The following is a 27,626-nucleotide window of genomic DNA, read 5'->3' on the forward strand; positions in this document are numbered from 1 at the left end:
ACGAATGACCGCCGTAATGAAGGATATGCCTCGTCCATTTCAAGCGGATCATTCAAAAGCCATAGAAACTGTGTATAACTGTACTAGTGTTCTCCAAGTTGAAATTCTCGCGCTGTATTCACTTACCGTCACCGAGGCCCTGAAATATGTCGCATGCGCCTCTCCACCTTCTGTCTGTCGTCGGCACTGGGGCTGGACGCGAATGTAAGGAACCTTGTTAAGCGGTAGACTACTGTATAACTGCAGTATGTCATCATGGGTCGACCCGCCTAGGGCCGTGCCCTCCTGCAGCGGGTAAAACGGCGGCAGCGGTTAAACGGCGATCTGCCCCATCGTCGCCTACGGCCTTGACTCGCTGTCTCCAGGGCGCTCGGGTTAATGTCGGGTCGGTGAGGCTGGATCTGGAATAAGGCCCCTGCTTGGAATCGATCCGGCTGAGACTTTAACGATCGCGTGAACCCATGAGGGTCGCTTCCGATGGGAAAGGCAACGTCGGGTGCGATGCCACGCCCAGACGGCGAGGGGAAATTGCTCGAGCTTTCCCCACACGACGACGACGACGACTCTTCCCCAAATAACGCCTCCACTATACCCGCGGGGAATCTGGGGTATTCGCGTATGATATTGGTGAAGAGCCATGGTCCGGTAGATACCCGCGGATAATGACTATGCCTTACAGGTCATTTATGAGCAGTATATGAGAGTCGAGTAACGCCGTCACCACCCGTTGATGTTGTCGGCCCCGGTAGAGGCTCGTTCCGCGACTCCCACTCTCACAATGGCGAAGTCAACCCTCCTCCTCGGCGGTCTCGCTGCCCTCAGCGGCACGACGCTCGCACAGTCAAACTTCCCAGACTGCAGCAGCTCGGGTCCATTGGGGAACAACTCCGTGTGTGACACGTCCTTAGGTGAGCTGCTTGATCCTCGGACGACCCCTTTCGATATATGGCCCGAGCTGACATGCCGATTCAAGACGTCGTGAGCCGTGCCAGGGCACTCGTTGCGATCCTTAGCACCGCAGAGAAGATCAACGCCACCATCAGTGCATCCCCGGGTGTACCTCGGCTTGGCCTCCCCCCATACGAATGGTGGTCCGAAGCGCTGCACGGTGTCGCCAACTCCCCCGGCGTAAGCTTCAACACGGAGAACGGAGGCGACTTTGGGTACGCCACCTCGTTTCCGCAGCCCATAACCCTCGGGGCAGCCTTCGATGATGCCCTCGTGCACGCGGTCGCGACCGTCGTCTCCACCGAGGCCAGGGCGTTCAGCAACGCCGGACGCGCGGGTCTCGACTTTTGGACGCCCAACATCAACCCGTTTCGCGACCCGAGATGGGGCAGGGGGCAGGAGACGCCCGGCGAGGACCCTTACCACCTGAGCAGCTACGTGAAGGCCCTCATCGCCGGGTTGGAGGGCACCGGAGACCCTGCGAGCAACAAGGACGGCAAGTACAAGAAGGTGGTGTCGACGTGCAAGCACTTTGCAGGGTACGACGTCGAGAGCTGGAACGGCAACTACAGGTACCAGTTCGACGCGTCCATCTCGACGCAGGACATGGTCGAGTACTACCTGCCGCCCTTCCAGGCGTGTGCCCGCGACGCAAAGGTCGGCGCCTTCATGTGCAGCTACAACGCCGTCAACGGGGTGCCGACGTGTGCGGACGACTGGCTGCTCAACGACGTGCTCCGCGACCACTGGAACTGGACCGGCGGGAACGACGACGGCTTCTGGGTCACGTCGGACTGCGACGCCATCCAGAACGTCTTCCTCCCGCACCGCTGGTCGACCACCCGCGAGGCGGCCGCGGCAGACTCTCTCAAGGCCGGGACGGACCTGAACTGCGGGACGTATTACAGCCACCACCTCCAGGGTGCATATGATCAAGGTCTCATCAACGACACAGACCTGGACACCGCAGTGACTCGTCTCTACGGCAGCCTGGTCAAGCTTGGGTATTTCGACCCCGCCGATTCGCAGCCCTACCGCTCGCTGGGCTGGGAGGACGTCGGCACCCCCGAGGCCCAACAACTCGCCTACACGGCAGCAGTCGAGGGGACGGTGTTGCTCAAGAACAACAACACACTGCCCCTCAGCCTGGAGGGAAAGAAGGTCGCCGTCGTCGGAGACTGGGCCGCCGCGACGGCACAACTTCAAGGAAATTACCACGGCGTGGCGCCCCACCTGCGCTCACCGTTGTACGCCGCACAGCAGCTCCTGGGCAACGACTCGGTCTTCTACTCAGCCGGCCCGGGGTACCAGGACCCAACCACCAACAGCTGGGACTCCATCTGGGAGGCAGCGGACGCCGCGGACGTCATCCTGTACTTCGGGGGCATCGACGAGGACACCGAGGCAGAAGGGATGGACAGGGTGAGCATCGCATGGGCGGGCTCGCAGCTCGACGTGATCGGCGAGCTGGCCCTGCTGGGGAAGCCGATGGTCGTCGTCGAGCTGGGCGGCGGGCAGCTCGACAGCTCCCCCGTCGCGGCCAACCCGGGCGTCGGCGCCCTGCTGTGGGGCGGGTACCCGGGCCAGGACGGCGGCGTCGCGATCCTGGACGTCGTCACGGGCAAGGCGGCGCCCGCGGGGAGACTACCTGTGACGCAGTACCCGGCGAGCTACGCCGCCGCCGTGCCCATGACCGACATGGCCCTGCGGCCTGACGCGGGGGCGGGCTTCCCCGGCCGGACGTACCGGTGGTACGAGGGCGAGGCCGTGTTTGGGTTTGGGTACGGCTTGCATTATACCACTTTCGACGCCGAGATCAGTCTGTCCGGGTCGGGGAGCAGCTTCGACATCGGCAGCCTTGCCTCGAGCTGCACTGAAGAATACCTCGACCTGTGCCCGTTCGCCTCGGTGTCCACAAGTGTCACAAACACAGGCAACGTCACATCCGACTACAGCGCCCTGCTGTTCCTCAAGGGCGACTTCGGACCAGCGCCGCACCCCCTGAAGACCCTCGTCTCGTACGAGAGGGCGCACAACATCTCCGCGTCCGACTCCGCGCAGCTGACGCTCAACCTCACCCTCGGCAGCCTGTCCCGCGTCGACGACAACGGCAACAGGGTCCTCCACCCGGGCTCCTACAGCCTGCTGCTCGACGTCGAGCCAGGCCTCGCGGCCCTCAACTTCACCCTGACGGGCGAGGCGAAAACACTGGACGAGTGGCCCGCAGCCCCGGCAAGTCGTAGCGGCTCGGGGTCGGGCGAGGTGCCGGCGGGCTACTTCGTGGGCGGGTACGGCAGCGTCAACGACGCAGGTGGTGGGCAGTCGCCGCTCGGCGATTAAGGATTGTGTCGCGGCGAATGAGAGGAGGGCTCGAACATGGAATGAAACCCGGGGGTGGTATTATGGAAAGTGTTGCTGCTCCATGAATTCAAAACTTAATTTATAACTTGATTCATCTACCTGGCGGTTGGGCAACATTTCAGAAGCACACACGTGCGTGCCTATCGCAACAGGTCCTGCTTATTGGAGGCTCGACTTACTTGACCTCCTCTACGGCTGACTTTTCCGAAAATTGTGACGTCCATTTAGACTTCCATTATGCTGAGCACGAGCGTGCGGGCAGATCCACCAGTCATCTGTGAGAGGTGAAACGTGCCCAGTCCAGCCCGCCGGCGCTTCTCGAAGCGGGGTGCCTTGCTACAGGAACATTGCACGAAGTATACTGACTTGACAGTCCAGGACTTCGAAAGCCATCTTCTATTTGCTGAATCATTGAATGAAGCCTTCTTACACTGACTGTTCCTGTGATGTTGCCAGTCTATGGTATATCGACCATCTGTAGTCAGGGGCAGTGAAGCCGGAACCGTCTCATATGTAGCTGACGGCCAGTCAAGACCTGACATCCGACTGTCAACTGATGTACGGAACGAACCACGCTCTCAGCATTCCTGACTCCCTGTGGGCACGGTAGGTCGACGCGAGGTGCCGAGGATACCATGGACTTGACACGCGGGAGTCAAGCCTCGACGGTGATCAGTGATCCCCATGATCGGAGCATTCGCAGGATCAAAGCAAGGATAACAAGGCCCATGCATCCTAGCCACGAGGGAGCCATATCCCACTTGATGCGTTTCCTATACTCTATTAACCTTCAATGTTTTTGTCTGTAGTGGTGTAGGGCGTCCGGGCTTAATTGTTTCGTCTGTCGCCGAGCCCTGGTTTCACTGCATTGGGCCGGGACCAGACGAAGGCCTAAGCGAGGCCCGTTGCTACCTTGCGGCTTAGTTACAAAGTTTGCATGTGTCGCCAAAGACTCGAATTGTTCAGCTTGCTCGGTTTCGCCCGGTCTCCCTCGTGCTGCCCACTGGCTATGTTGAGCTATCGCACATGGAGTGAGTCGTGACATACTTTCTTCTCTCAGACAGCTGTGCCGTTTGTGAAATCTAGGTTTCTTGCCTCCAATATCAGTTTCGCCTGGTTTCTGTCCGTCGCGGACTAATGAGGATGCAAGTCTAGGATGGGCAGGCATCTTCATAGTCTTTTGCTCAGGCACCTGGCCACGCGGGCGACCCATGATGCCTGAGACTGGGCGACAGATGTCATAGCTTGCACCAAGGAATTCCGAGCCTGTCATTATGCTTAGATGGATTTGACTTCGGCACGAACTACCACGTCCAATGATATTGTGGGGTTGTGTGCGATTGCATCCCGGCCCATACGCCTTGGCAGAATGGACGGTGTGGTGGCAACTGGTGGTTTACACGCGCTCTGTGGGCGAGTGGTCTGTCGGTGAAGCTATCACGAAAACATGATCATACTTCAGTGCCAGGCAGTAGGGAAAGCTTACCGGGTTTCATGCATCAAGGGCAGAATGATGCTCTGAGTCTGGGATCTACCGCGGCGATCATTTTGTTCTCCGTCTGCTGTGGATTCTGTTGATCGTCAATTGATACTCGACGAGGCTGAAGTATAAAAGAAGCGAGACTACTCCCGAGCATTTTGCGCCCACCACAAAAGTCTGGCCTCAGCCAGTCTTCTTTTCCTTGGCAGCCATTTCCCTTATCACCTTTGTCAACTAAGGTTCGAGGCAGTGCCTTAATTGCCCTCTCTACAGGAATTTACCGATCTAATACCAGAATACCCAACTCCAATAATTGACATTGCCGCTCCAAGTCTCCACCATGTTATCCAAGGCTTTCATTCTATCTCTTGTTCCCCTCGCCGCCGCACACGGCAAGGTGGCCCAGATGCAGGGTGATGTCACCGGAAACACCACCGGGTTGGCCATCCAAGGTGGTGTGGTTCCCGGCCCTGGAAAGAACAAAGTTGTAAGTGGCAGACAGATCCCTGGATTCTACCCACGACGCTTTATTGTGCAAAAGGATTAACTACTGACGATTACTGGTCCAGACCGAAGTCGACACCACTGTGTTCGGTAGGACCAACATCCAGACAAATGGTCTGGGAAGGACCACGGGCGGTGGCAAGAACACGGTCGACATGGTCGCGCAAGCCCAGGTACGCCCCCAGACAGACACATGTCATTACGACTAGCTGACAAGTCCCCCAGGAACTCTCCGGCGGCGGCGCCCTCCCCCAGGTCAACTCCCAGGTCACAGGCGTCTTCCACGTCGTGACCTCAGACGGCTGCGGCGCCGTCAAGGCCGTCATCGACCCGAGCGCGACGGGCCAGTTCGCCGACGGCACCCTGGCCCAGACGACGGCCGACGTCCCGGGAACCCGGGGCAACTGCCCGCGCAGCATCACCAAGAAGTCGTACGTCCGGTCCCTGCTCGAGAACACGGGCGTCATCCAGAAGCGCGCCACGAACGTCAACCAGGACTTCAACGTCGCCTTCACCGTCCCCGCCGGCACGACCTGCACGGGGCAGGTCAACGGCCAGTCGGGGGTCTGCCTTATGAAGATTGCTAATAACAATGCCGCGGGGCCGTTTGGTGGTATCATTGCCTTCCAGATGGCCAATGGTGCGGTTAATGGGACGCCGCCCGCTACGCCGCCCGCTACCGGTGCTACGCCAGCTGCCACCGGTGCTGGCACCGGTGCTGGTGCCGGCACTGGTGCCGGCACTGGCACAGGGACTGGAGGGACTACCGGGACGGGAGAAGACGAAGGCACGGACGAAGAAAGTGGGAACCAAGGAACTGGGAAGAATGGCGGCGGCGGCGGCACTGCCAGGCGGCATGCGCGAGCCTTCGACGCCTAAGAGATGAGGTGAAGAGCCAAATGATGTTGGCTGGCTGCCATTCATTTGCTGGCCGGGCCCTGGGTTGGCTCGGCCATACACACTCCTTGCTCCGCACAGGTTTGGACGTGAAAAGATTCTACTGTGTCGTATTCCCATTTCCTTTGTATGACTCACGACTTGTATCTACTACTGTCACTCATGTAACTTTCTATATGGTCTATTAGGGATGTATGAATTAATGAAAATAATGAAGCGAATCGATGTCCTGCCATATTACAATTACGAAATGGAGCATTCGAGACGCCTCTTCTCGAGTCTGAAGGGCGCCAGCTAACAGCGCTGGAGAGGTTTTTGTTAACGTCGACAGCTTGGACCTCAAGCTCAACGTCGCTCCGCAAGCAAAGCTTAGCAGTCCCCGCGCCTCTACACTCTCACGCCCACGACATTTACAAAAATCCATCTTCCCCCAAAGAATAAAAATTGACAAACCGTTCAACAAACGGGCGCAAAAACAAACTGAGCGACGGCTATCGGATTTGAACCGATGCCTCCGAAGAGAATAGATCACATCAACATCAAATTGACATTCGAGTCTATCGCCTTAGACCACTCGGCCAAACCGCCTTAATTTCCAAATGCAAAATTTAATCTTGTGTCCAATCATTTACCATGCTTGCGAGGTTTGAATCTCGTTGAATCTGCTTTGAAACAGCCATATCTGTGTACCGTTCAGTTTACGGTGGCATACAATGTGGAAGGATAAAATCTAGACAGATATATCATTGCAGCAAGATCACTTCCTTTATAACAGCCCCTAAAAGAGTCAGTACCAATATGGAATTGTGTGTTCTCCCCAGTGAGCAGGTGTAGTTCTCACAAAGTGGACCGAAATCCTGGCCCATCATATTCATGTTTTCTCGCGGCCAACCATCCACAGATCCCTGAACTTGGATCCCTCCTTTTCGATTAATGTCGAAGGCCGCCCCGTCTCCACAACACTGCCGGCATCCATCATGATGACCCTGTCCAAGTCCATGACCATCTCCAGCCGGTGACTAACCATGACGACCGTGTAGGCCTCAACTTCCTCTCGGATAATCTTTTGCATGGCCCTGTCGGTGTCGTAGTCAACACCAGAGCTGAACTCGTCGAGGAGCAGGATTCCCCGCTGCGCCGCGCCTGTCTCACCATAGCTATTGCTAAGACTCCTGGCCCTTGTTCTGTGCCGTAGTAGGGCGCGGGCGAAACTGAACAGCTGCTTTTGCCCTTGGGATAGCATATCGACGGCCATCCCAGCTGCAAGACCCCCGTGGTCCTCAACCAAGTTCCTCAGTCCGACAGAATCCAGGACAGCCCAGCAATCTTCAGAGGAAACACCAAATGGGTCCAAGTTCATCTGGAATGAGGTACCGTCGGGGAGAAATACCACTTCCTGGGGGATGGTCAGGACTCGTTCGCGGAGAGCAGTACGATCGATGAGGTTGAGAGGTGTATCGTCGATGGTTATGCTGTCAGCACAGCTGGGAAGCGGATCCAGAAGTTAGAGCCGAGCTGCGTGGCCAGCGTGACGATTGCTATAGCCAGGAGCGCAACAACGATCCGGAGTACGAAGCCCAGCCAGCGCTGGATGATGGCGAGGAGGTAGGCGGGCCTCTGCGATGTATCTAGGTAGGTCTTGTTCACGTGGACGTTCTCCGAAACCCACCCAAATGCGCGTATGGTGGCTATTCCCTTCATGGTGTCGATGAAATGGGAGCTGCGAATTGTTAGCGCAGGCCTCTGCATTGAAGGTTCTGAACTTACTAGAGTGGGCTCTTTGTTTCGAGGCCCAAAAGTCGCATCTGCCGCGACGTGCGGAGGTAGAACTTCTGTATGAAGTACAGAAGCGCCAAGAGGAATGGATAAGTGACGGCAAGGTACGGGGAAGACGTGGCGATCACAGCGGCCTGGCCCAAGGACGAGAAGACGTAGAGGGACAGGTTCGTCAGGGCCATCGGGAGCCTCCCGTCAACCAGCGTCATATCCTAGGAGAAAAAGTTCGTAATGGTGCCCGTGTCCGTCCTCGAGAAGAACCGCAGAGGTGCTGAGATGACTGTATTCAATGCATCCTGGTGAATTCTAGAGCCAGACTGGTGTACCATTGTTCTGAAGCAGATCAGGCTCATGAATAACAGTGATATTGGCGTGCAGATTTGGAACAGGGCGTAGAGGCCGAGGAAGAAGGAATTTGAGTGGTCAGGATGGGCAGACGTAATGTCGTCAGACCACAAAGTGAGCCAGACAGTTGGGAAACTGTAGAAGAACCCCCAAGCTACGGCAGAGACAAGAAAGGCCAGTTGGGACGAGATGCCGATTCGCGCGAAATAATGCTTGTAGACCTGCACGTCGCCAAACATACGGCTATGCTCATCTTCTGACATATTTGCGTCTTTATGAGCGATCGCTGCGGCGGTATTCAACTTCTCCGCGGGTTTCGTCGCATCTGTTGGGAGGCTTTCCCCGTCCACGGAATGCTGATCGGTTCTGTGTTCGACATTAAGGCCATAGACATAGCCCCGGTTTGCCACCAGCTCTTGAAACGTCCCCTTCTCCGAGATTGTCCCGTTCTCATTCAAGGCGATTATGTGATCTGCAAATGGCAAGTACCTCACAGAGTGTGTAGACAAAATCACCGTTGCCTTCCGGCGGCGGAGTACCCCGTTAGTAGAGAACACCTTTCGGAAGACGTTGTCCTCCATATCAGCATCGAGCCCCCTGAGAACATCATCGCAGATCACGACATGAGTGTCATGGTACGGTGCTCTCGCGAGGCAGACCCTCTGTTTCTGGCCGCCACTCAAAGTGATGCCGTCAGTGCCGATCTGGGTGTGATTTCCTTCAGGGAGCAGGACATCCAAATCATGACGCAGCATTGCGGCCTCGACAGCCTCGTCGTATCTGTCCTTCTCAAACTCTGAGAATCCGACAATGTTCTCTCTGATGGTAGCGGTGGACAGGTACGGTGCCTGGTCACAATATCCGACTCGTGTCAAACCGGGAGAGAAACCGGTTCGTGTTGTTCCATGGGCCACGGAAGTCTCACCAAGGAGAGCCTTGCATAGCGTTGACTTGCCAGAAGCAACCGGACCAATGATGATAGTCAGAGCTGCGGAAGGAATCTTGAGGTCGATGCTACTGAGCACCTGCCGGTCTGGCTTCCAGGCAAAAGATCCTCCTGATATCTCGATTGCGTACGTGGGTTGCGCAGTAGATTTACCCTTGCTATTTCCCGTGGGACTCTCCCCTGTGCTTGTCCCATCCCGTTTCGGAGAAGATGTCGCGACCCTGAAGTCTCGACGCGCATCGCTCTCCAAGAACACCTGGATCCGGTCGAGACATGTCAACGCTGCCATCAGAGTGGGTATTGACTGGAAGAGCACAGACAGAGGTGTTGCCAGTAGGACAATATAGGACATCGAAGTGAAAATAGTCGTAACGCCAAGGGTGCGGGACGCGAATGCAAACGCCATCACCGGCGAGATGGAGAGCGGTGTGACGCCGAGGGTTGCGGTGAAGGACAAGATCATCCGGAATCGTGCCCCGGCTCTCAGCTCGTCAATACGCATCTGCTGGATCAATTTGCCGACCGGGGCAGCCAGGCCTGACATCTTCAGGTTCTTCATCTGCCCGACCACAGTGGAAGTGAGCCCGACTCGCTTCTGGATCTCCTCCATCCAGACTTTTTGACGTGGCCCGGTCAATCTCGCTAGGATGGTGGAGCACACGGCGAAGACGCCAACCACGATCAAAGGGGCGAGGAAGGCCAGGCCGATCTGCTGCGAAAGGAGCCAGCAGGCAATGGCAACCTGTGCTGTGTTGGCCCAGAGCTCGTGGATGTTGAGAAATCCGGCGATTATGCGCTCGATGTCACCACTCATCAGTGTGAGCGCAGAATTATCAGCTGCAGGTAGACCGACCTCGGTGGTCTTCTTGTAGATTGCACCAACCAGCGCTCCTCGGGCCATGTATATTGCGCGCTCCTGGTAGTACCAATAGAGCGCGAATGTTACAGCAATGCCTAGATAGATGAGTATTGTTGCTCCGATCAGGCCGTACCCAACATTCTTGGACGGTTTTGGCTCTTCCAGGTAGTTGAGAAGAGCGTTGATTAGGAACGACTGGCAGAATTGGAATGCAGCCATAGCTGCTCGTGGTACGACTGGCAACAAGATCGGGACCGCGAGGGCCTTCATCAACGCACGAGCAAGGCCATACTTCGACCGGCTCGCAGATTCGGAATTCTGCCAGTGGCGTGCCAGTCTCTGATCCAAAGTCCCGGCACACATAGCCGGATCCAGCGGGTAGAGGTCGCCAACTTTCAAGACCTTGGCATACCCAGACAAGAAGAGGCGATTCAGCCAGATGAACGCGCCTAATCCAAACAGTCCACTTGTCTCTTCCGGGCTGTGCTCTTTCGTATCCCAAGCTATCCATCGTGTCTTGTTCTGTGACTCCAGGAGCAGAGAGATTCCTTTGAGAGCCAAGGCGGATGTGTACACCCTGCAAAACGTGGCTTCTGTCTGGTTTCTCGAGGCCAACCACAAGGTGCGAGTCTGCGCAACATCGAGGAGTAGTGTCAGAGCGAGGTAGAAGCTAATCAATATCGATGGCCTTGGCGATCTCGCATGCTCCAGTAGCGATAGGATGATCAAACCCAGGCCCGATACTAGAGCTAGAGCTGATGCGGAGACGAAGTATGATTTGTATGCCCCGGCGTTGACGATGCTCAAGACCAGAAGTGTCAATTGCAGCGCGGAGAGCAAACTAAGTGTGGCCTGTAGTCTCGCGAGGTTAGCCAGCAATCCCCGACGATGTTGATTCCGAGATCTGCCCAGAAGCATACCAGTTTCACGCAGCAGAGTAGCTTGCCGCCCACCAGGGCCTTCCGATGCCAGAGCAAGGCGAGACGTGGAGCGCACGCAACGATGAACAATCTGCAACGTCGATGTCAGCAGAAGCCGCTTCTGGTGGGAAGGGTATAAGACAGAGGCACATATTACTAACGTGGATGGTATCAATGAGAAGAAAATCTTCTCAAATTTGATGGTAAAGTCGAAATCGCCACGGCAGCCGACAACGGTCGGCTCGAGTGCTTCATCATTAAGACAGCCAGGGAAGTCCATGGTACAGTGGGCGATATGGATATGATGGCTGGAACCCGGGCCACACTGATTTCAGAGGTGCAAGTGTTGGTCGAGTCCAACGCGCCAAACGCGGATGTCTCGATGTCTCGACGCAGGCGCGGATCAGGGGAGTCAGCGTACGCCCAGCCAGCTTCCACAGTACGCCCACCCAGCTTCCAGCGTTGGCCCACCCAGTACAAGGAAATTAATTGCATGCGTTATAAAATATTAATACTGCGGGGTTATTAATAAAGCATAATTATAGCTATTCCAAAAGGGTTTTATAGCTACCCCTTTATTTGCAACTTAAAAGTTACTTCTGCCCTTTTGCCCTTTGCGCCCTCTGCCGCCCTCGGCGCCCTCTTCTGCCCTCTGCGCCCTCTGCGCCCTCTACGCCCTCTAAGCGCTCTGCAGCCCTCTGGGCGCTCTGCGGCCCTCTGGGGGCTCTGGGGGCTCTGGGGGCTCTGGGGGCTCGGGGGCCCTCTGGGCGCTCTAGGCTTTTTAGGCTTGTATTTTTAAAGTATTGCTTAAATTAGAAAATAGCTACTCTAGCTTATTAGAAACCCCGCAATACTTGCATTTTAGTGCGGATGCAGCTAATTTTCTTTATACTGGGTAGGCCAACGCTGGAAGCTAAGTAGGCGTACTGTAGAAGCTGGGTGGGCGTACGCTAACTCGGATCAGGGTGCGGGACAATGGTTGTAGTTGTATCACCCTGTAGGACGAAGTGAAGCATAAGCCAGCTGCGAACACAAGCAAGACTGTGATTAGTCACCGTTGGCTGCCTCGAATCTCATCTGAGGCATGTTGCAAGCAGTGACTCGTTGGCTTCACCCAGGTGGTGAGTGGGATGGTTTATGGGAAAGTCTGACATGAGCGAACGGTGCAGGATACCCCAGATAACCCACGAACAGGATTCAGATCCCGCAGAACTATTGGCAAATGAACCTGGTCAGATGAAATTGACTGTCCTTCCGTAAGAGGTTAGGACACTTAAGGCTTGCATATCCGGGCCCTCCAAGATATCTCAAACAACTAATAACAGCCATGGAGCATAAAATCCAGTCAAGGGCGTAGAGGTCGGAGCTTCAATAAGACAAGTCAAGCAGGCTAGATCCTGTGTAGGAGAAATTTGTATCATCCTCTGGGTCCAATTACATTTATAAACGAAAGCACCATAATGGACCAAACGATATTTGCTGTTGGCACCTGTAGCGAATTTCACTGCATTGTGTTTTGATGGCATGTGAAGCCGTTGTCACCCAAGGTCTAGGTATGTAGTAAAATCAGTCTAGTACAACTTAAAAACTACTCTGAACTTCATTAGATAGAGAAGGAAAGAGGAAAAAAAAAAGGAAAACGGAACAAAACCAGATACCAAGGTACTATCAACATATCTCACCCTCAATAAGTAACACCTCATGTCCAGTACAGTTGCCTCAGCATTAACGTCATTCCGAAGAGAACTTGAAGTTCCAAAGCCCAACATTTGATACAAAACATAGCCAAGTACAACATTGCGGAACTAATCAGACATCAAATGTATCGTGGATAGACCATTGTCCTGTAAAAAATAACAAACAGGGTTAAAAGCATCCTCTCGTAAGGCTGGGATCGTTCGTCGGCAATCAATTGGCGGGTGCTCAAGCCTAGATTGTCGATCCTCGGAAAGTCTCCTGGCAGCTCCAGGCCCGGCGCAGGTACCGGGTCTCCCGTCAGCATCTGAAGTGCGACTGATGATTGTAAGCGCGAGCTGTCGCCGAGCACCGAGACGTCGGCACCGGCCCCGATCAGAGCATAGGCCGTCTGGAAGGTGTTTTGGTGGAGGGGGCCCAGCATGAACCCGGCCGAGCCCGCGTGCTCGAGGGCGGTCATGCCGTTGACCACCTCGTTCACATCCGCGCCGCGCAGCAGGAGGAGTTGCACGGCGCCTGGGTTTTGGGCCCGAGCGGCGTGCGTGAGGGGGGTGTGGTTGATGACGAGGAGGTTGGCGCGGTTGCGGAAGTAATACAGTATTGCTTCTCTTTCGTTCGGCATCGGGAGCGCCCCCGGGTCAGCCGTCCCGTATACCTGAAGGTATGCGTCAATGACTCGCATGATGCGTGTACGGTTGGCCGTCCCGAACCTGGAGTCGAGTGTGGCCCGTCTCGCGACCCATTCCAGTAGAGACAAGGGGCGTTCGGGACCGGGACCCGGCCAGGGGTAGGGGACGGTCTTCCTAAAGCTGCCAGGGGTATCGACAGGAGCAACAGGAGGGTAGTCTAGGCGATACTGATATCGTGCTTCCAATATGAGTGCGTTGAAGTCCCTGCTCAAGTACTCCTCTGGAGCCGAATCGATCAGGTTCCATACCCCAGGGGCATTGAGATTCTCGATGATTATAGTTCGCAGTTCTGGTGGAAGGGCAATGCCGAGTCTCCTCCTGCTGCGGGCTGGCGGTCCTCGGTCTTGGGGGTCCCCGTTATCATTCTCGTCCTCCTCATCGTCATCGTCTCTACCTCTTTTCTTGTCCGATTTTGGTGGTTGCTTGCCTCCATCTCCTGATTCGCTACTAGTATCGCCTGCCTCGCTGATCTCCTCCCCACTCTCTGACTCACTCTCATCTCCCTCTACGTAATTCTCCTCGCTATTGTCTAGCTCGCTATCGTCTACCTCAAAAGGAATGTCGGATCCATTATCTGGCTCACCGTTGTCTTCTTCTTGATCATCCCCAATACTATCAGATCGATTGTCGTTGTATAGCCGCAGGCCGTTCTCCACCAGACGAAGATAAAGCTGGTACTTGAGACCGCCTGTGGGAAGCCCGTTCTCTCGGAGCTGATCTCGTATTCCTTTGACGGTAGCATTACCAAAATAATACAGGTCTTGTTCTGGAACAAGATCCTCATAGTTCGCTCCGAAGCTGCCCATGATGATTTTGTTGGGAGGATCTGCGATTGGTGCTTTCTAAATCAGCTCTCTTATATTGACTTGGATTCCTGGTAAGGTCTTCCTATCGCAGGTGGCAAATAGAAGGGCTATATACAATTGCAATAGGTGAGTCAACCTTCGGAATTACCCCCTTGATTGGTCCAGTCTGCCAAAGCCTGGCTTGCCTTTGTCCGGCCACTTCTTACACACGGGTAACGACGTCCCGTGAGAAAGCTCTCAAACATGCACGGTAAGTTTGATCGGACCGTTACCTGGTTGAGCTACTCTTCAAGCGCGCACTTTCTTTGTGCTCGAAGTAGAGTTCATGGTAGAATTCGTGATAGGTTTCGACATTGTCCGCATTCGGTGCTGTGTCTTTCCGTTGCTCATCTCATCTTGTCTAGTCAATTCGAATCTCCCTCGTTTTCCCGTCCCATCCAGGCTGGACTCCAGCGGAATAGGGGCCTTCCAGGTCCCCATACAAAGCTGCTGTGCCGTGTCCTTGAGATCTTTTTGCCAGCTGAGCCAGTCCGGACAACTTAGAAGCTATTACCGATTCGGCAGTCTACATCGTAAGAAAGCAACCGAGAAGTCTATGGAACTGAGCAGGCAAGGTCCGAATAATGGCCTCGAGATCCAACCCCGTGAGCCCGCAGTTGGGTCGAGTTCCTGTCCGTTGTGGAACAGGAGTCAGGCGCAATTTTCAACTACACAAAGAGACGCCCACGAGGATATTACTGAACCAAAGTTGTATGCACGTGGCATCGCTGGGAATATTTGATTATCTATCACCTCTACCGTCATAAATGTTACAAACCCGCTGGTCGCATTTTACCTGGAGACCCTGTTACCATTCGAGCCGCAGATCTCATATCTTTGCTTCAAGGCTTAAACTTACTAGGTTTTAAGTGTTCAAGCTCAAGCTGGTCAGGTCTAGGTAGTGTACTGTTTGACATACCATTTGTTCCGTTGCTTCAACTCCGAAGGACACCATATTAGCTGTCTGCTTCTCCCTCCGTAATTACGTTCTGTCCAGACTAACGATAACGTCGAGATTGGTGCTTTTATTGAACATGTTGAACCTTCCTAGATTTTTGCTAGACAACGTCTAGCTGTTGGACCCATGTACCATACAGACCATGGGATCCGGCTCTTCATTTTCACTCCTTCAGTATTTTCATTGCGCCGTCGTATCTCAATGCTTTGGGAACCAGCAGGAGCCTAGTTCACTGTCAAGTTTCCAGGCAGAGCTTCCAACCCTGTATCATTACCGTTAGCAATGGCACCTCAGGCTCGTCTTCGTGTCCGCCAAGCCAGGGCACTCACAGCCATCAACAGGCTCCTTGACAATCGGCTCTTGGGTGCACGTATTGCCTGCAGAAAACCCCTGCGTTTGAAGTTCTGTGCACCCAGCAAAGTCGCACCTCGCGTCCATGGCTCGCTGCAGCGAGTCCCCCTTCCAGCCGAACAGGTAGTCAGCGTGGTGTCCGTATCCTGTCGCATCGCCCTGCGCCCACACAAACGGCTGGCTGCCATCCTCTGGCCATTCTGACTCGGGGAACACGCCTGTGTCCCAGACAGTCTCGAAGAACACTTGAGGAAGGCGGACGGGGTGTGAGGAGGGGCATCCGTTGTCACCGAAAGTGACGTGTGACTTGTGGTTGGCACTGTCGAGGTTGACGTCGTCCCAGCATCTGTAACAAGCCTCTGTCAGTTCGCGGCATCTCTGGGGTGAATACAAGCTTGCGTTTGTGTATATGTGTACGCGTGTATAGTAGTCACTCACGTTGGAAAGAAGATGGCAACCCTCACACCGCCAGCGCAGTACCGTGTCGGAAATGTAGACGTGTCATTGTCAGATACTCCAAACGGATTCGGCTCGAAGTTCTTCCCGGTGTAGCAGCGATAAGAGTTCATCGCGCCGTCGAAGCCGCCCTGTGCTCGGCTGGTAGGGTCTCCCACAACCATGCGAAAACCTGGAGCGAACGCCGTGATGTTGACGCTTGCGTCATCGGGTGTCACGTAGTAAACGGTCATACCGCCATCCTGGATAATCATCAGATGAGTCTGGGAAATCCGCGCAGAGTGTTCCTAGCGAGGTGTACTCACGGCGCCGTTGAAGCCCTGATTAGCTATCTGGGGGACACGCTTGAAGGTCCCGTTGCGAGCTTGAAAGTACATGGATGGTGTCCAGTAGTTGGAAAAGTCCTCAGTGAAAGTGCATGTTGTGCAAGATGCTTCGGCTGGTATGTCGTGTGCTGGGTCCATGGTGACGTTGAAAGCATTCTATTATCCTTAGCTCCATGTCCGCGGCCAAGTAATCATGCACGCTGGGGATTACTTACGCCTCCAACAATCTGAGAAGGCAACGTCAATCACTTATTCCTCTACATTTGAACTGATTGAGAACTTGGGTGCGTACCTGGTGCACGTGTTGAGATGGATTTTGTCCAGGTTGGACTACGCTGATGGAATAGGTAAGACTTCAGAAGGCAACAAGTTTTCTCTGGCGCCACACTCACGGATCAAGACGCTGGGTCACCAGCTGCGAACAGGAGAAGCGGAGCTGTCGTCGAAGTTAATCCATGTGCTTTACTGGCGGGGCATAACCGAAGCCCATACCATCTTGTCCGCATGTGCGACAGTTGCGCAGAGCGCAATGGTAATGGCTGTTGGAATATTCTAGATATCTAGGCTATTATTAATACGGGATATCCTTTTCTCTATATGTTTGCCATTGTATGGAGGATAATAACTATAAATAGGGGCCTTCCCTCCCGTTGAATAGACGTTAGCTAGCCTAATAGACTAAGCATCCAACGCTATTATTTGACAATGGCATGACTGTACAACATATTGAGCGAGTGACGAAGAAGAATGGCGATATCAGGAGAACGAGAGACGATGAAGGCAAAAGGAAGAGAATCATCCCAACCTATGGATACTGGGCAAACACTGATCCTCTAATAACTATCGACTCCACGCCAAAGCTAAGTCGACCACGGGCTTCATGTCATGAGTGCCTATTTTGCACTTAAAATGGCAGGGGCATGATCCGTCCCGCCCTTCGTTTCGAAACATCCATTGATTAGTACCAAACCATTATCCCGTGCTTCCTGGTAATTGGCAGCGGAAAATAAATGCCGGGGAAGGACAAGAACATACTAGTAGACTTATTGTTCCGAAGTTGCAGGACGGCCACCATTTTAACTCGGCAGATCACCTCTCAACAATAGCATTTACATAAAACGTCGCCCTGAGTCTGCTGGGCTGCGTTCCGAATATCTCAAGCGGCTTATATAAGCCCTCCTTGTCAATCTTAAAAGCACATCCGCCTTCCTTCGTCTGTTGGTTGATCGGGCGCAGCGGCACTTGGGCCAGCTGTGTTAATGGACGGATGAACAGGCGAATGCTTAATCTGACACACTTCATCCAGCCAGCCAGGAAGGAGCCTCCGCAGAGCCACAAATGGTGCGCCAAGAAAACAAAGACGCTTCAGCTAGACTGATTCCCCTTTCCCGTGGTAAATCAATCCGCACCCCTGCCATTATCTAACATGCCTCTCGCGAAAGAAACCATCGATATGCACTGATGCTTGCATCCACCAATGAGCTCAAATTGTTAGTCGTTCTCAATAATGAAAACACGAACCGTTGTAAGGTGTTTTGAGATTTTGGTACTTGATTTGAGCCAGCATCAGTTCCGTCGAATGATCGAAAACAGACATCGAAATCCAAGAGAGATTTGTGATGGTGGGCAAGAACATTTTGCATCGTTGTATGGCCGGCAGAGCCTTATGAGTCCATCCACTGAGGTAGATAACCTCACCGTAACCAGTGCATTCATGGTATCGAGAAGAGACATGTGACGTTCTAGACAAGAAACGTGCAGTTAGCAACGTCACTTGTTAAGGGTATGGAAATGTCAGAAGTGTCACAAGATAAAACAAATAATCAGTCGAGATGAGAAAATGATGCATTTTCAGTAGAACGCCTACTAACCTAGTCCTAATAGCCTGGAAACCAAGGAAATCCAGAGAACAAAAAATGAAAAGAGAGAGCGGCAGTCGCAATAAAAGCACTGCACTTAAACCGAAGCCAAAGTAGAGTTACCAATGCTCCCACCCTCGTCGCACTCTACCTTCTCCCCCTCAACAACATACCCAGACCTACAAGCATCAACAAGCTCAAGCTGTCCAAACTCCATCGACTCACCGCAACGAAAGACGCTCTGCAGCGCCGTATGGTAGTAGTCGCGGATCTCGCCCGCAACCCCGACCGGCGAAACGCTCAGCGCCTTCTGCATCAGCGGCATATAACCGTGATCCAGTTCGTCGAGCGCCTGGCCGCCCCAGACGGAGCCGGGGTCGCACTGCTTGGAGTCATTGTCGCGCGAGGAGCCGTTCGTGCTGTTGGTGATGGGGTAGATGGACATAGTGGGGGCCCTGACCACCAAGGGGGCGGCGTCGGGGGTATCCTTCGACGAGGGGGCCGTGGGGGGTGTCCTGGAGACCACGGGGACCACGACGAGCTTGTCGCTCGAGCGGCGGCCCACCGGGGGCGCCTGAGGCACAGCCGGGGCGTTGGACACCTCGGGGGGCATGTAGGCGCGACACCGCTGGACGTGGCGGGCGTAGAAAACGGCTAGGGAGATGGTAGAGGCCAGGAGGCCGGACGCGAGGAAGGCGAGGATGATGATGGCCACGCGTTGCATCTTGGCCTGTTTCTTCTGCTGAGCCCGAGCCTGTCTCTCTTCGGGGGTAGGAATGGGCTCCATCATAATTTCGGTGATCAAAGTTGATAAAGATGTGTTTAAGATGGCGTGCGCAGATGCAGGTTTTCAGTTGAGGCCAGGATGGTGAGGTGTTCAGTGAGGAGAGAAATGGCTGTTGGGATCGATGATGAGGCTGCGAATATATATTTAGTGGACTTGGAACCACGCTCGTTCCAGAGACAATAGATTGGAGGCAACAATGCCTTTGTTACCACACGACGGTTTTGTTCCTCTGTCAAAGAGCCCTCCATGTGCTTCAGGGCAAAGGCTGATGCTTTATTGTACTTTGATTCAGGGCATTGTCAACTCCAGGCAACAATCAGCATGTTGAAAGCGGTTTCTTACTCAGTGCCTCGGGATCTGGTACTCCAGTTATGACACTGCACAAAAAACAGTCCGAGTTGGAGGATTCAAGCCTTTTGGATGAGCATCATGCACCCTCGCCCATGTTCAATGCACGTCACCCTATGATTGCTTGTCCAGAACACAAGCTCGATTGCTGCGATTCCTTATGACACAGAATTTTATAGATCTTATGAATTTCTAAGCGGTCTCCCAAAATGTTTCTGCCCTTTTTGCAGCAGCAAATAGTGTCGTTAAACCATGGAGTATGTTGATGGAATGGGAGTTTGTGATAGCCTCGTTGTCCTCTACCGCCCAGAACCGTTCATGGTCTGTGAGGATCTTTTGAACGGACTATCCTAGAACCCACGGCATATTGTGCAGATCAGCCTCAGCCTTGGCCGATCAAAGCCCGCTGATAAAGGGAAGCCAGAGGTCGCCCTTTCTGCTGTACTGTTTTACACTGTAGGTTATTACGGGGACTTATCTCAGTGACATCTCACTCTAAGAAATAAACAGATGAATGCTGTAATAATAGATTTTAACCGTCCAACTTGGTGTATATATAATTAGCCATGGCCCAACCGCCCACCCCCGTGTCCCGATCCAGCTCTCATGTCAAAGCACACGATCATGAGTGTCCCAACCCAGTCCCAAAACTCCAACATGTATCAAAGCGTGCCCAGGAAGCATGTCTAACAGGTCGCCGTCAAAAGAAGACAGTCCAGAAGACCTTTTGTAGCCCAGAAAGGAAGCGTAAATGACGCGGTCTGTTGTGGTGTGTATAACCACAGGCCACAAGAAAGAAGCTGATGCCCATGAGAAGCGTGCCTCGCCAGTTTTTGTTTAATTGTCCGCCCAAGTAAATGCAAACCGAACCCCCCGGAAGTTTATCAAATCAAATCGTACACGCATGGTCAAATGTTTTATGCGGTCCCTGCTGGCAGGGTCACCTGGGGCCTCGGGCCCAAGGACCAGCACATGCCACAGAAGCCGCCTTAGATCAAGTCCCGTATCGCTTCTAGATATCAAAATGTCTCAGAAGATCTCGGAACCAAAAAAAACAGAAAAAATATGAACCCGTCAAATCTTCTCTTCATATACATCATTAAATATTTCCTGGTCTCAGCTCAATCAACCGTCTTCCCCCCGCAGTCGGGGATCTTGACTCCATCCTTCAGGTTCCTGTTGACGTCCATGAGGCCCCAGTGGTCCTCCCAGTTCTGGCTGCCCGAGTTGTACATAATCTTCCAGGGCTCGTCGAAGCTCTCGAACCAGAAATAGTTGGTGCCGTTGGTGAGGGCCTGGCAGACCCAGTTGTCCATGAACGTGTTCATCTCGTCGATTCCGGCAACCGAAGCGTTGGGGCAGTCAGTGACCTCGGTGGTGCCGCAGTCGGTGCCACCCTGCGACGGCCAGCCGGTCTCGGCGATGATGTTCTTGCTTATGTCGGACTTCCAGAAGCCGCCGTTCTGGTTTGACCAGAACGAGTACGTCCATGATGCCGCGTCCTTGGCGTTGACACCCGCGAAGAAGGGGTGGATGTTGGACATGATGTAGTCGCTCATCTGCGCCAGCTCCGAAGTCCAGTCGTCGCCCAGGTCGGAGGTCGCCACCGGCAACGACAGCTGCCTGTTGGTCAAATTGGTGCGCACCTCCGAGAGCAGCGAGCCCAGCTCCGAGGCCGTCATCTGCTCGCGGAAGAGGATCTCGTTGGCGACGATAAGGCCCTTGAAGTAGCTGTCCCCGAACTCGTCAAGGATGTCCCACATTTGGCTGAGCTGCCGCTCATTGGTGGTGGTGTTGCCGTCCTGCCATACACCCATCCAGATCTTGACCGTGTCCTTGAGCTCGAGTTGGTTGACGGCATGGATAAGCATCTGCGTCTGGTTGCAGTCTGTCCCGTACAGTCGGACGGTGTTAGTCAGCTGAGACAGCACGGCCAGGTCCCGGGTGATGTTGTTCTGCGAAGGGGGGTTGTGGATGCAGTCGGGGTATTGCGTGTTGATCGGCGTGTAGTCGATGCCAGGGAAGACCTTGTGCAGATTCGCGTTGTTCATGAGCTTCTTGATCTCGGAGCTGTTGATGTTGAGGTCTCCATTGTCAGCCGTGTCGTCCGCAGCCGACTTGCCAGCGGCAGCACCACCCGAGCCCTTGTTCTTGACGACACCGAAGTAGACGCCCAGTGCGACGGCAACGGCGACCAGCAAGAGAACGCCACCGATGATCAGCAACTTCCATTTCTTGGAACTTGAACCCTGTTTCTCAAGCCATGCAGACTTTTCAGCGCCGTGTGTGCCGAGGTCATACGCGCTGCCACCGGCACCCTGGTATCCCGTGTTGCCCTGAACGGCGTCGTAGTGGCCGTTGCCATCTCGACTGGCTCCGTTCTTGCCAACGAGGCCGCCGATGGCGCCCATCACGCCAGCGCCGGCAGCCGCACCCCCTGCTGCTGCTGCTCCAGTCCCGTTGTGACCGCTTTTGCCGCTCGAATGACCGAGGCTCAGCATGCTATGCCGAGCCCCCCTCTGGTTATAATCGAGCCCGTCGTCGCCGTCGTCGAGGATCTCGTTGGGGTCGACGGTGCCCAAGTTGGCGTGGCTGTGTACTGAGTAGCCTTGGTACGGGTCGTCGCGGTAGGGTCCTGGGCCGTAGCCTGGACTTCTCGACCTGTAACCGGGGGAAGACTGAGCCATTGGCACTGCGGCGGCGTTGAGGCCTTGCAAGCTGGAATGTGAGGCACGGTCACCAGCATTGTCGCCAGTGTATGCTGCTGCGCCTGGCCGCAGACTAGCTTGGGGGTCATGCATCCCGTAATCGTTGTTTCCTCGTCCGTATCCGTATGGGTCTTGTGCTTGGTAGGTTTGTTGGGGGTAGTTGGGGCCTCTCATGGCGTCGAGACCACTCTCTCTTGGGTTTTGTTCTGCTACACCGTAAGCAATGCCCGCGACTCCCCCGGCCGCCGCCTCACTAAAGTTGTCCGCACCTGGGGTGATGTTGCTCTGTGGGGGAGCATAGTAGTCTGGGTCAGGCCTCCATTGGCCTTGAGCTTGTGGGGTTACAGGTGATTGAGTATAACTTTGCGGCGACACTGGCTGCATTGATGCTGCACCAGCTCCAGCTCCGAAGCCTGCGGCAGAGCCGGCGGCCATGTAGGGTGTTCGACTCGAGTTTGGTGGTGGCATGCCCTCCCGGCTCGACCTCCTGTTTGCGCGCATCTGGGCAAAGGCGGAGTCTGGGTGTGCGCCGGGCATGGCCTGTCGACTGGGCGAGTCTTCGTAGCGAGGTTGCTCGTAGCGCCTCGAGCCGGCGGCTGGAGGGTATTGGGACATTGTGGGCTGTGTCTGCTGCTGATGCAGTGTAGGTTGATCGGTGGAAGAGCTGGCGTTGAAGGCCTCCCTTTCGTCGCCTTCAGACTCGAAAGAGTATCGAGGCATGCTGTCGGAGATTGAGGATCACAATTTCAGGAATAGGTAAAGTGTCTCAGAGCAAGAAATGGTCTTCCCTGGCCGGTCAGCGGACGAACGGCCTCAGCGACGGGGGCGGGCGGGAGTGTTTGCCAGTCAGAGCGCGGAGTTTGAATCAGGACTAGGAATTAACTGGAGCAGCGTGTCGGAGGTTGAGAGAGCGCTGCAACCACGAGCCAGGAGCACCGTAAATTGGGCCGAGGGAGAGGATAGATAGAGGCGGGAGGGAATGAGTGCCCTTGCTTGGCGGTTCGATGGTAAGGGAAGGTAATAACGCAATGCAACCGATTGCTGCTCGATAAATTTGCGACAATTTCCAGGCGGTTTCCTCTGCTTTCTTGCTGTTTTCCTCAGCTGTGCTCTTCTGTGGTGTTGGGTTCGTCCCTGTCGCTGTTCGTCCTTGGTTTCGCTCTCAACAGCGTCTTGCCGGTGCAAATCGAGTGCAGCACAGCCCGTGCCAGCCCTGTCTATACTTATGCTTATTGAGTGGGTCGGGCGAAGAGAGGGCGGATGGCTAGGCGAGAAGCAATACGATGGGTCAGAGTGTGGGCCGAGAGGAGTCGTGCTGACGGAATTGAGCACGAGCAAAGTGATGCAATCGACTCGAATGAAGGTACTGTATGCAAGTGCAAGTGCCAGGTAGGAAATGGTAAAAAAAAAAAGGGAAGAAAACAATCGGCCAGAGTGACTGGCAAGCAGAACAGACGGACAGACAAACAATGCCGACGAGTGATGACCTCGTTCGTTCTCGCTCGCTCGTATTCTTGGAAACAGGAAACACGGGCTGGCAGGCTGGTCTAAAACCGCGAATTGGCTGGTTGGGAAGGGTGTGCATGGGATGGGATGGCTGGGATTGTGGGTTCTGGACTCCCTCCTCCCCAGGTATTCCTTCCAAGGTTTGGGCGATCACCTGCCACCGGCCCCCTCACGGTGGCTAGCGCTGCAACAAAGAGCGCCTCCTGGGGAAGGGTCCCCCAGGCACGGCCCACCTTCCCACCTTCCCACCCTCCAACCCTCCTGGCCGGCCTCTTCTTCCCCTTCCTGATTGGAGGGCCAGTCCTGCGCCTTGCAGTCGTCTCCCAAGCGACCAACATGGAGGATCTTCCTCTGTGAAATGTGACATGATCAATGCAGGTGGTGACCGATTAACTGGTTGTTTATTTGATTGCACGGCACGGCATGACTTACCCCTTCGATTGCGCATTTGGAAAGTAAACAACGCATCAACCGTTCGTGATGGCATCAATTGCTGACTGAAGAAGGCACCCTCGCCAGAGACGACCGGGGCTTACTCATCTCCTTGCGCCATTGCCACTCTCTCGCTTTCTCCCACGCTTCAAGACAATCCCTCGTATTCAACGGACCTACGGATAACTAGAGACTGTATTACTCTATACCGTACGCACACCTTTCACGAGCCTTCCAAAGTTCGAGGCTGGAATCACGCCACCAGCACCAGCAGTCCTGATTCTGCTGCTTCTATCTTTGTCGCATCCCGGTGGAGGCAACGCCAGGCCTGTCCGAAGGTTGAGTCAGGACGAGCGCCGTGGACTGGCTGGCTGGCTGCCTCCACACAACGAGCGAGCAGGTCAGGTACCGTCGACGATCTTGCAAATCGGCCGAACAGTCCCAATGCAAACCATTTCCCCGAGAAATCAGTCCTGTTTCCACGGTTCCTCTGCCTGCTGGCAGTGGTCAGTGGCCGAGAGAATGGTAGCAGCTGGCTGTGTTTGTGCTGTTGAACTCTCAAACAGCCAGGCTTATTTTAGACTTGGCGAAGCTGGGTGGCCGGCCCACACCCAGCTGGACACGACTTCGCCTTGCCGAAAAAAGACAAAAACAAGAGTTTAGCGCCAACCTGGGCATCATGCAGCCAGGGATCCAGGTACAGTGCCGTGCTCATGTCGCCCACACAACGTTGCAGCTTACATACAGTGGTCTAATGAGCAGCCAAGTTCGAAGGCCACAGAAGCGCTGACAACACCGAGATCAACGTCAACAATTGAAGCTGCTGGTGAAGATACCTTGTAAGCCTGGGGGTTAGAGTTACATCCCACGCTATGCGGTTCATCTCAATCTCCAATTCAATGATGCTGGCCATGGAATCCATCGAGGAGACCTCATGAAACCAACACCGTTGGACAGTGACATCATCCCACAAATGGTTCCACCACGGCAGTACGGCAGTGGATCAAAGTGCATCACATCCAGTAGCGAGGGAGAGGGCCGTGATTGAGCGAGCTCGCCCCTCCAGCCGTCATGTCTCGTCTCGCTCTCCAAGCTAACCGCCCACAGGAGGCAGCCCCCCAGCCGGCAGCAGCACCTGCTTGTCCTTGCGCAGCCTCTTGATCACATTCACGTCCACGTTGAGTGCCTGCGCCGCCATTTCGGGCGGCGTCAATGCCAGCCACTGCGCCAGCGAGATGTCTGCGATCCGGCCCGCCCGGAACACCTCCAGATACGTGAGCCCCGAGTCCGCCGATGTGTTCTCCACGTAGTGGCCCGACCCGGCCGGGAATGCCGCCGTGTCGCCCGCCGCGAAGTCGAATGTGCGCGCGTTGGCGTCGCCCGTGAACACGGTTGCTCGCCCCGTGCCTTGGTGGAAGTAGAGCCACTCCTCTGCCTATTGTGTGTGCTTGTCAAATGATGTTCAGAACCTGCATCTATGTAACGGTTTGTGTGCATATGGGTGTGTTCCCAATTTTGCCGATGGTGCAGAAACAAGCACGAGCAAGGCTTACGTCCGGATGCCAGTGCATCTCCCTCATTGCCCCCGGCGCAAGCGTCACCAGCGCCGCCGCGATGCTCGTACTCCGCGGGAAATTCGTCGAGTCCACCTTGTACAGCGAACCACCTCCCCGGCGCCTGGATCGGCGGTTGCTGCAGCGTGCGGAACACAAACGAGTCCGCCCCGCCCGCAGGCTGCTCGCCCGGGCCGGCCGTGACGCCACGGTCTGCATCGCTGCCCCCGGCCGTCCCGTTGACGACCCCCGGGCTCGGCCGCGGCACCCCGTCGAAGACGGCCGCATCCACGCCGAAGTTCTTGGCTAGCACGTCCCGCGGCGTGTGAGCCACCCAGTCGTCCACGTTGAACGTCGACCCGGCCGCGTCGGTGTCGGGCCCGTCAAATACCAGCAGGAACTCGTTCTGCTCGCCCATCCCCTGCACCGTGTGCGCCACGCCCCGCGGGAAGTACCAGATATCCCCGAACCCCAGCGTCTCGGCCTGGTACTTCCCGTCCTGGTCCACCGCAGACACCAGCACGCTGCCGTTGTACACGAACCCCCACTCCGCCGTGCTGTGCCAGTGCGGCTCGCGGATGGCGCCCTGCGCGAGGTGCTGCTGGGCCGCCGATATGTCGTGGCTCGCGGGCAGGTCCGTGATGGCCTGCTTGCGCGTCCAGCCGCCGGCCGAGATGCGCGTCTTGGACTGCGAGAAGCTCCATTTTAGGTTGGGCACCACGCCGCTGTCGGTGGGCTGCTGGCCCAGGTTGGACGGGTTCTGGAGGTCCAGCTGGTGGTTCGTGCCGCCCAGTATGGGGCCGCCTCTGCCTGCCCCGTCGATCGGCTGGCCCGTGTCGAACTGTGGTCGGTCTCGTTTCGTAATCAGCCCTGCGTCGTTGTTGTGGCGCAGGGGCAGCGATCGTCCTTTGTCTACCTGCGCCCAGAATACCAGGCCAACCCACGGCCACAGATGTCTGGATCTCATGGCTGTCGAGTCGATACAGAACACACGGGCTGGGCCACGGGTGAGGAACGGATTCGTGCACGTAGGATTGTGAGGATGAGCTTTTTTGGTGCACGGGGTCAAGGGCAGTCGCCCATTGAAGTATGACATCTTCTGTCCCCGCCGCACATGCAAGCTTCAGGTGGGCCTCTGAGGTTGCTGATATCTGACTTTTCATGGTCGGATGCTCGTAGCTTCTTTATCGTAGTTAGATAGCCCGCAGAAGTTTTCGCCGTGAATCATCAGCCAACTCTGGTCTTCATCTGTCAGGTCTTGCCGCAATAAAGCTTGGTGGTCAGCCAAAGTCCGTGTGCACACCGTTCATTAGTTTTCCGGATGCCAGCGAGAGGGTCTGTGGCCACGATATGCCAGTCATGCCGTCTTCCTGGCGGTCAATGATCCAAATTTGGGTCCAGAAATACGGGCTCCTCGGTTTTATCTGACTTCGTCCCTACTTATCGACCGTGCTCGCCGAGCCTATTCCTGGGGCCCGGGTGCCTCCAGTGGAACCATCTTGGGCTAGCACCGTGGGCCGTGTGAGGGGGAGCTGAGAGTTCAGCCGATGATCAAACGAGGGTGTGGGCTGAAGCTATCGTCGGCTGGCGCGTGGGCTCTGGAACCTGCCGGCGATGCTCTGCATGAGCCCACGGCAGTGATGGTATCACAGAAGGCGTGCAGCACACGAGAGTGTCATCTAGGCCTCTCAGTACTAGATAGCATGCCTCAGTCATTTTGAGTTGTGATTAGGAAACAAAGTGATAGCTTGACTACCCTATACTGCAGTCTCTTGGCCTACGGTGGAAGCTCTCCGCCCATTTCGCTGTTGGGTCAATCTTGTTGGTCCCGCTTATACACGCATCATCTAGAGCCTCACGTCTGGAAGTGTCCTGTGTTGCCTGCACACCACAAGGTACAGGCATCTCATAATTGATCGGGGTGACAAGATCGGAGATTGTTCATTTTCACAAGTCACTGGGGCATGCGCAATACCTGACCTAATACCTGGTGCTTTCTCAGCACTATTGGGTGTCCCCTTTGGCTGCCTGATATACCTAGGTCCCAAGGCGTTGATCCAGGCACCAAAAGAGGGCC

The 27,626-nt window shown here is 55.1% G+C and overlaps 9 protein-coding genes and 1 non-coding gene across 10 annotated transcripts; 2 read left to right on the plus strand and 8 right to left on the minus strand.

The window, feature by feature from the left end:
• Window positions 1-778: 778 nt before the first annotated feature.
• On the plus strand, window positions 779-3,288 carry INS49_003309 (uncharacterized protein; the record flags this gene model as incomplete). The annotated part of the gene is made up of 2 exons (XM_043164104.1): window positions 779-908; window positions 974-3,288. 2 exons carry the CDS (start codon window positions 779-781, stop codon window positions 3,286-3,288), a joined length of 2,445 nt encoding a protein of 814 aa, XP_043018869.1.
• A 1,841-nt stretch (window positions 3,289-5,129) lies between these two features.
• On the plus strand, window positions 5,130-6,172 carry INS49_003310 (uncharacterized protein; the record flags this gene model as incomplete). The annotated part of the gene is made up of 3 exons (XM_043164105.1): window positions 5,130-5,276; window positions 5,359-5,466; window positions 5,519-6,172. The coding sequence occupies 3 exons, from the start codon at window positions 5,130-5,132 to the stop codon at window positions 6,170-6,172; spliced, it is 909 nt and encodes a 302-aa protein (XP_043018870.1).
• Window positions 6,173-6,675: 503 nt separating this feature from the next.
• INS49_003311 lies at window positions 6,676-6,778 on the minus strand. Its single transcript has one exon. It is a non-coding gene; the product is annotated as a tRNA-Ser (tRNA).
• A 283-nt stretch (window positions 6,779-7,061) lies between these two features.
• On the minus strand, window positions 7,062-7,550 carry INS49_003312 (uncharacterized protein; the record flags this gene model as incomplete). The annotated part of the gene is made up of 1 exon (XM_043164106.1): window positions 7,062-7,550. One exon carries the CDS (start codon window positions 7,548-7,550, stop codon window positions 7,062-7,064), a length of 489 nt encoding a protein of 162 aa, XP_043018871.1.
• Window positions 7,551-7,657: 107 nt separating this feature from the next.
• On the minus strand, window positions 7,658-8,148 carry INS49_003313 (uncharacterized protein; the record flags this gene model as incomplete). The annotated part of the gene is made up of 2 exons (XM_043164107.1): window positions 7,658-7,910; window positions 7,958-8,148. 2 exons carry the CDS (start codon window positions 8,146-8,148, stop codon window positions 7,658-7,660), a joined length of 444 nt encoding a protein of 147 aa, XP_043018872.1.
• A 30-nt stretch (window positions 8,149-8,178) lies between these two features.
• INS49_003314 (uncharacterized protein) lies at window positions 8,179-11,316 on the minus strand (the record flags this gene model as incomplete). Its single annotated transcript, XM_043164108.1, has 3 exons — window positions 8,179-10,968; window positions 11,037-11,127; window positions 11,198-11,316. 3 exons carry the CDS (start codon window positions 11,314-11,316, stop codon window positions 8,179-8,181), a joined length of 3,000 nt encoding a protein of 999 aa, XP_043018873.1.
• Window positions 11,317-12,852: 1,536 nt separating this feature from the next.
• Window positions 12,853-14,226, minus strand: INS49_003315 (uncharacterized protein; the record flags this gene model as incomplete). The annotated part of the gene is made up of 1 exon (XM_043164109.1): window positions 12,853-14,226. The coding sequence occupies one exon, from the start codon at window positions 14,224-14,226 to the stop codon at window positions 12,853-12,855; it is 1,374 nt and encodes a 457-aa protein (XP_043018874.1).
• Window positions 14,227-15,447: 1,221 nt separating this feature from the next.
• On the minus strand, window positions 15,448-19,005 carry INS49_003316 (uncharacterized protein; the record flags this gene model as incomplete). Its single annotated transcript, XM_043164110.1, has 6 exons — window positions 15,448-15,485; window positions 15,553-15,920; window positions 16,013-16,272; window positions 16,336-16,512; window positions 18,055-18,098; window positions 18,441-19,005. 6 exons carry the CDS (start codon window positions 19,003-19,005, stop codon window positions 15,448-15,450), a joined length of 1,452 nt encoding a protein of 483 aa, XP_043018875.1.
• A 1,466-nt stretch (window positions 19,006-20,471) lies between these two features.
• Window positions 20,472-22,778, minus strand: INS49_003317 (uncharacterized protein; the record flags this gene model as incomplete). The annotated part of the gene is made up of 1 exon (XM_043164111.1): window positions 20,472-22,778. The coding sequence occupies one exon, from the start codon at window positions 22,776-22,778 to the stop codon at window positions 20,472-20,474; it is 2,307 nt and encodes a 768-aa protein (XP_043018876.1).
• Window positions 22,779-25,089: 2,311 nt separating this feature from the next.
• INS49_003318 (uncharacterized protein) lies at window positions 25,090-26,516 on the minus strand (the record flags this gene model as incomplete). The annotated part of the gene is made up of 2 exons (XM_043164112.1): window positions 25,090-25,427; window positions 25,550-26,516. The coding sequence occupies 2 exons, from the start codon at window positions 26,514-26,516 to the stop codon at window positions 25,090-25,092; spliced, it is 1,305 nt and encodes a 434-aa protein (XP_043018877.1).
• Window positions 26,517-27,626: the final 1,110 nt, after the last annotated feature.

The sequence above is a fragment of the Diaporthe citri genome (assembly GCF_014595645.1).
Source record: "Diaporthe citri strain NFHF-8-4 chromosome Unknown scaffold_10, whole genome shotgun sequence".
Lineage (NCBI taxonomy): Eukaryota > Fungi > Ascomycota > Sordariomycetes > Diaporthales > Diaporthaceae > Diaporthe > Diaporthe citri.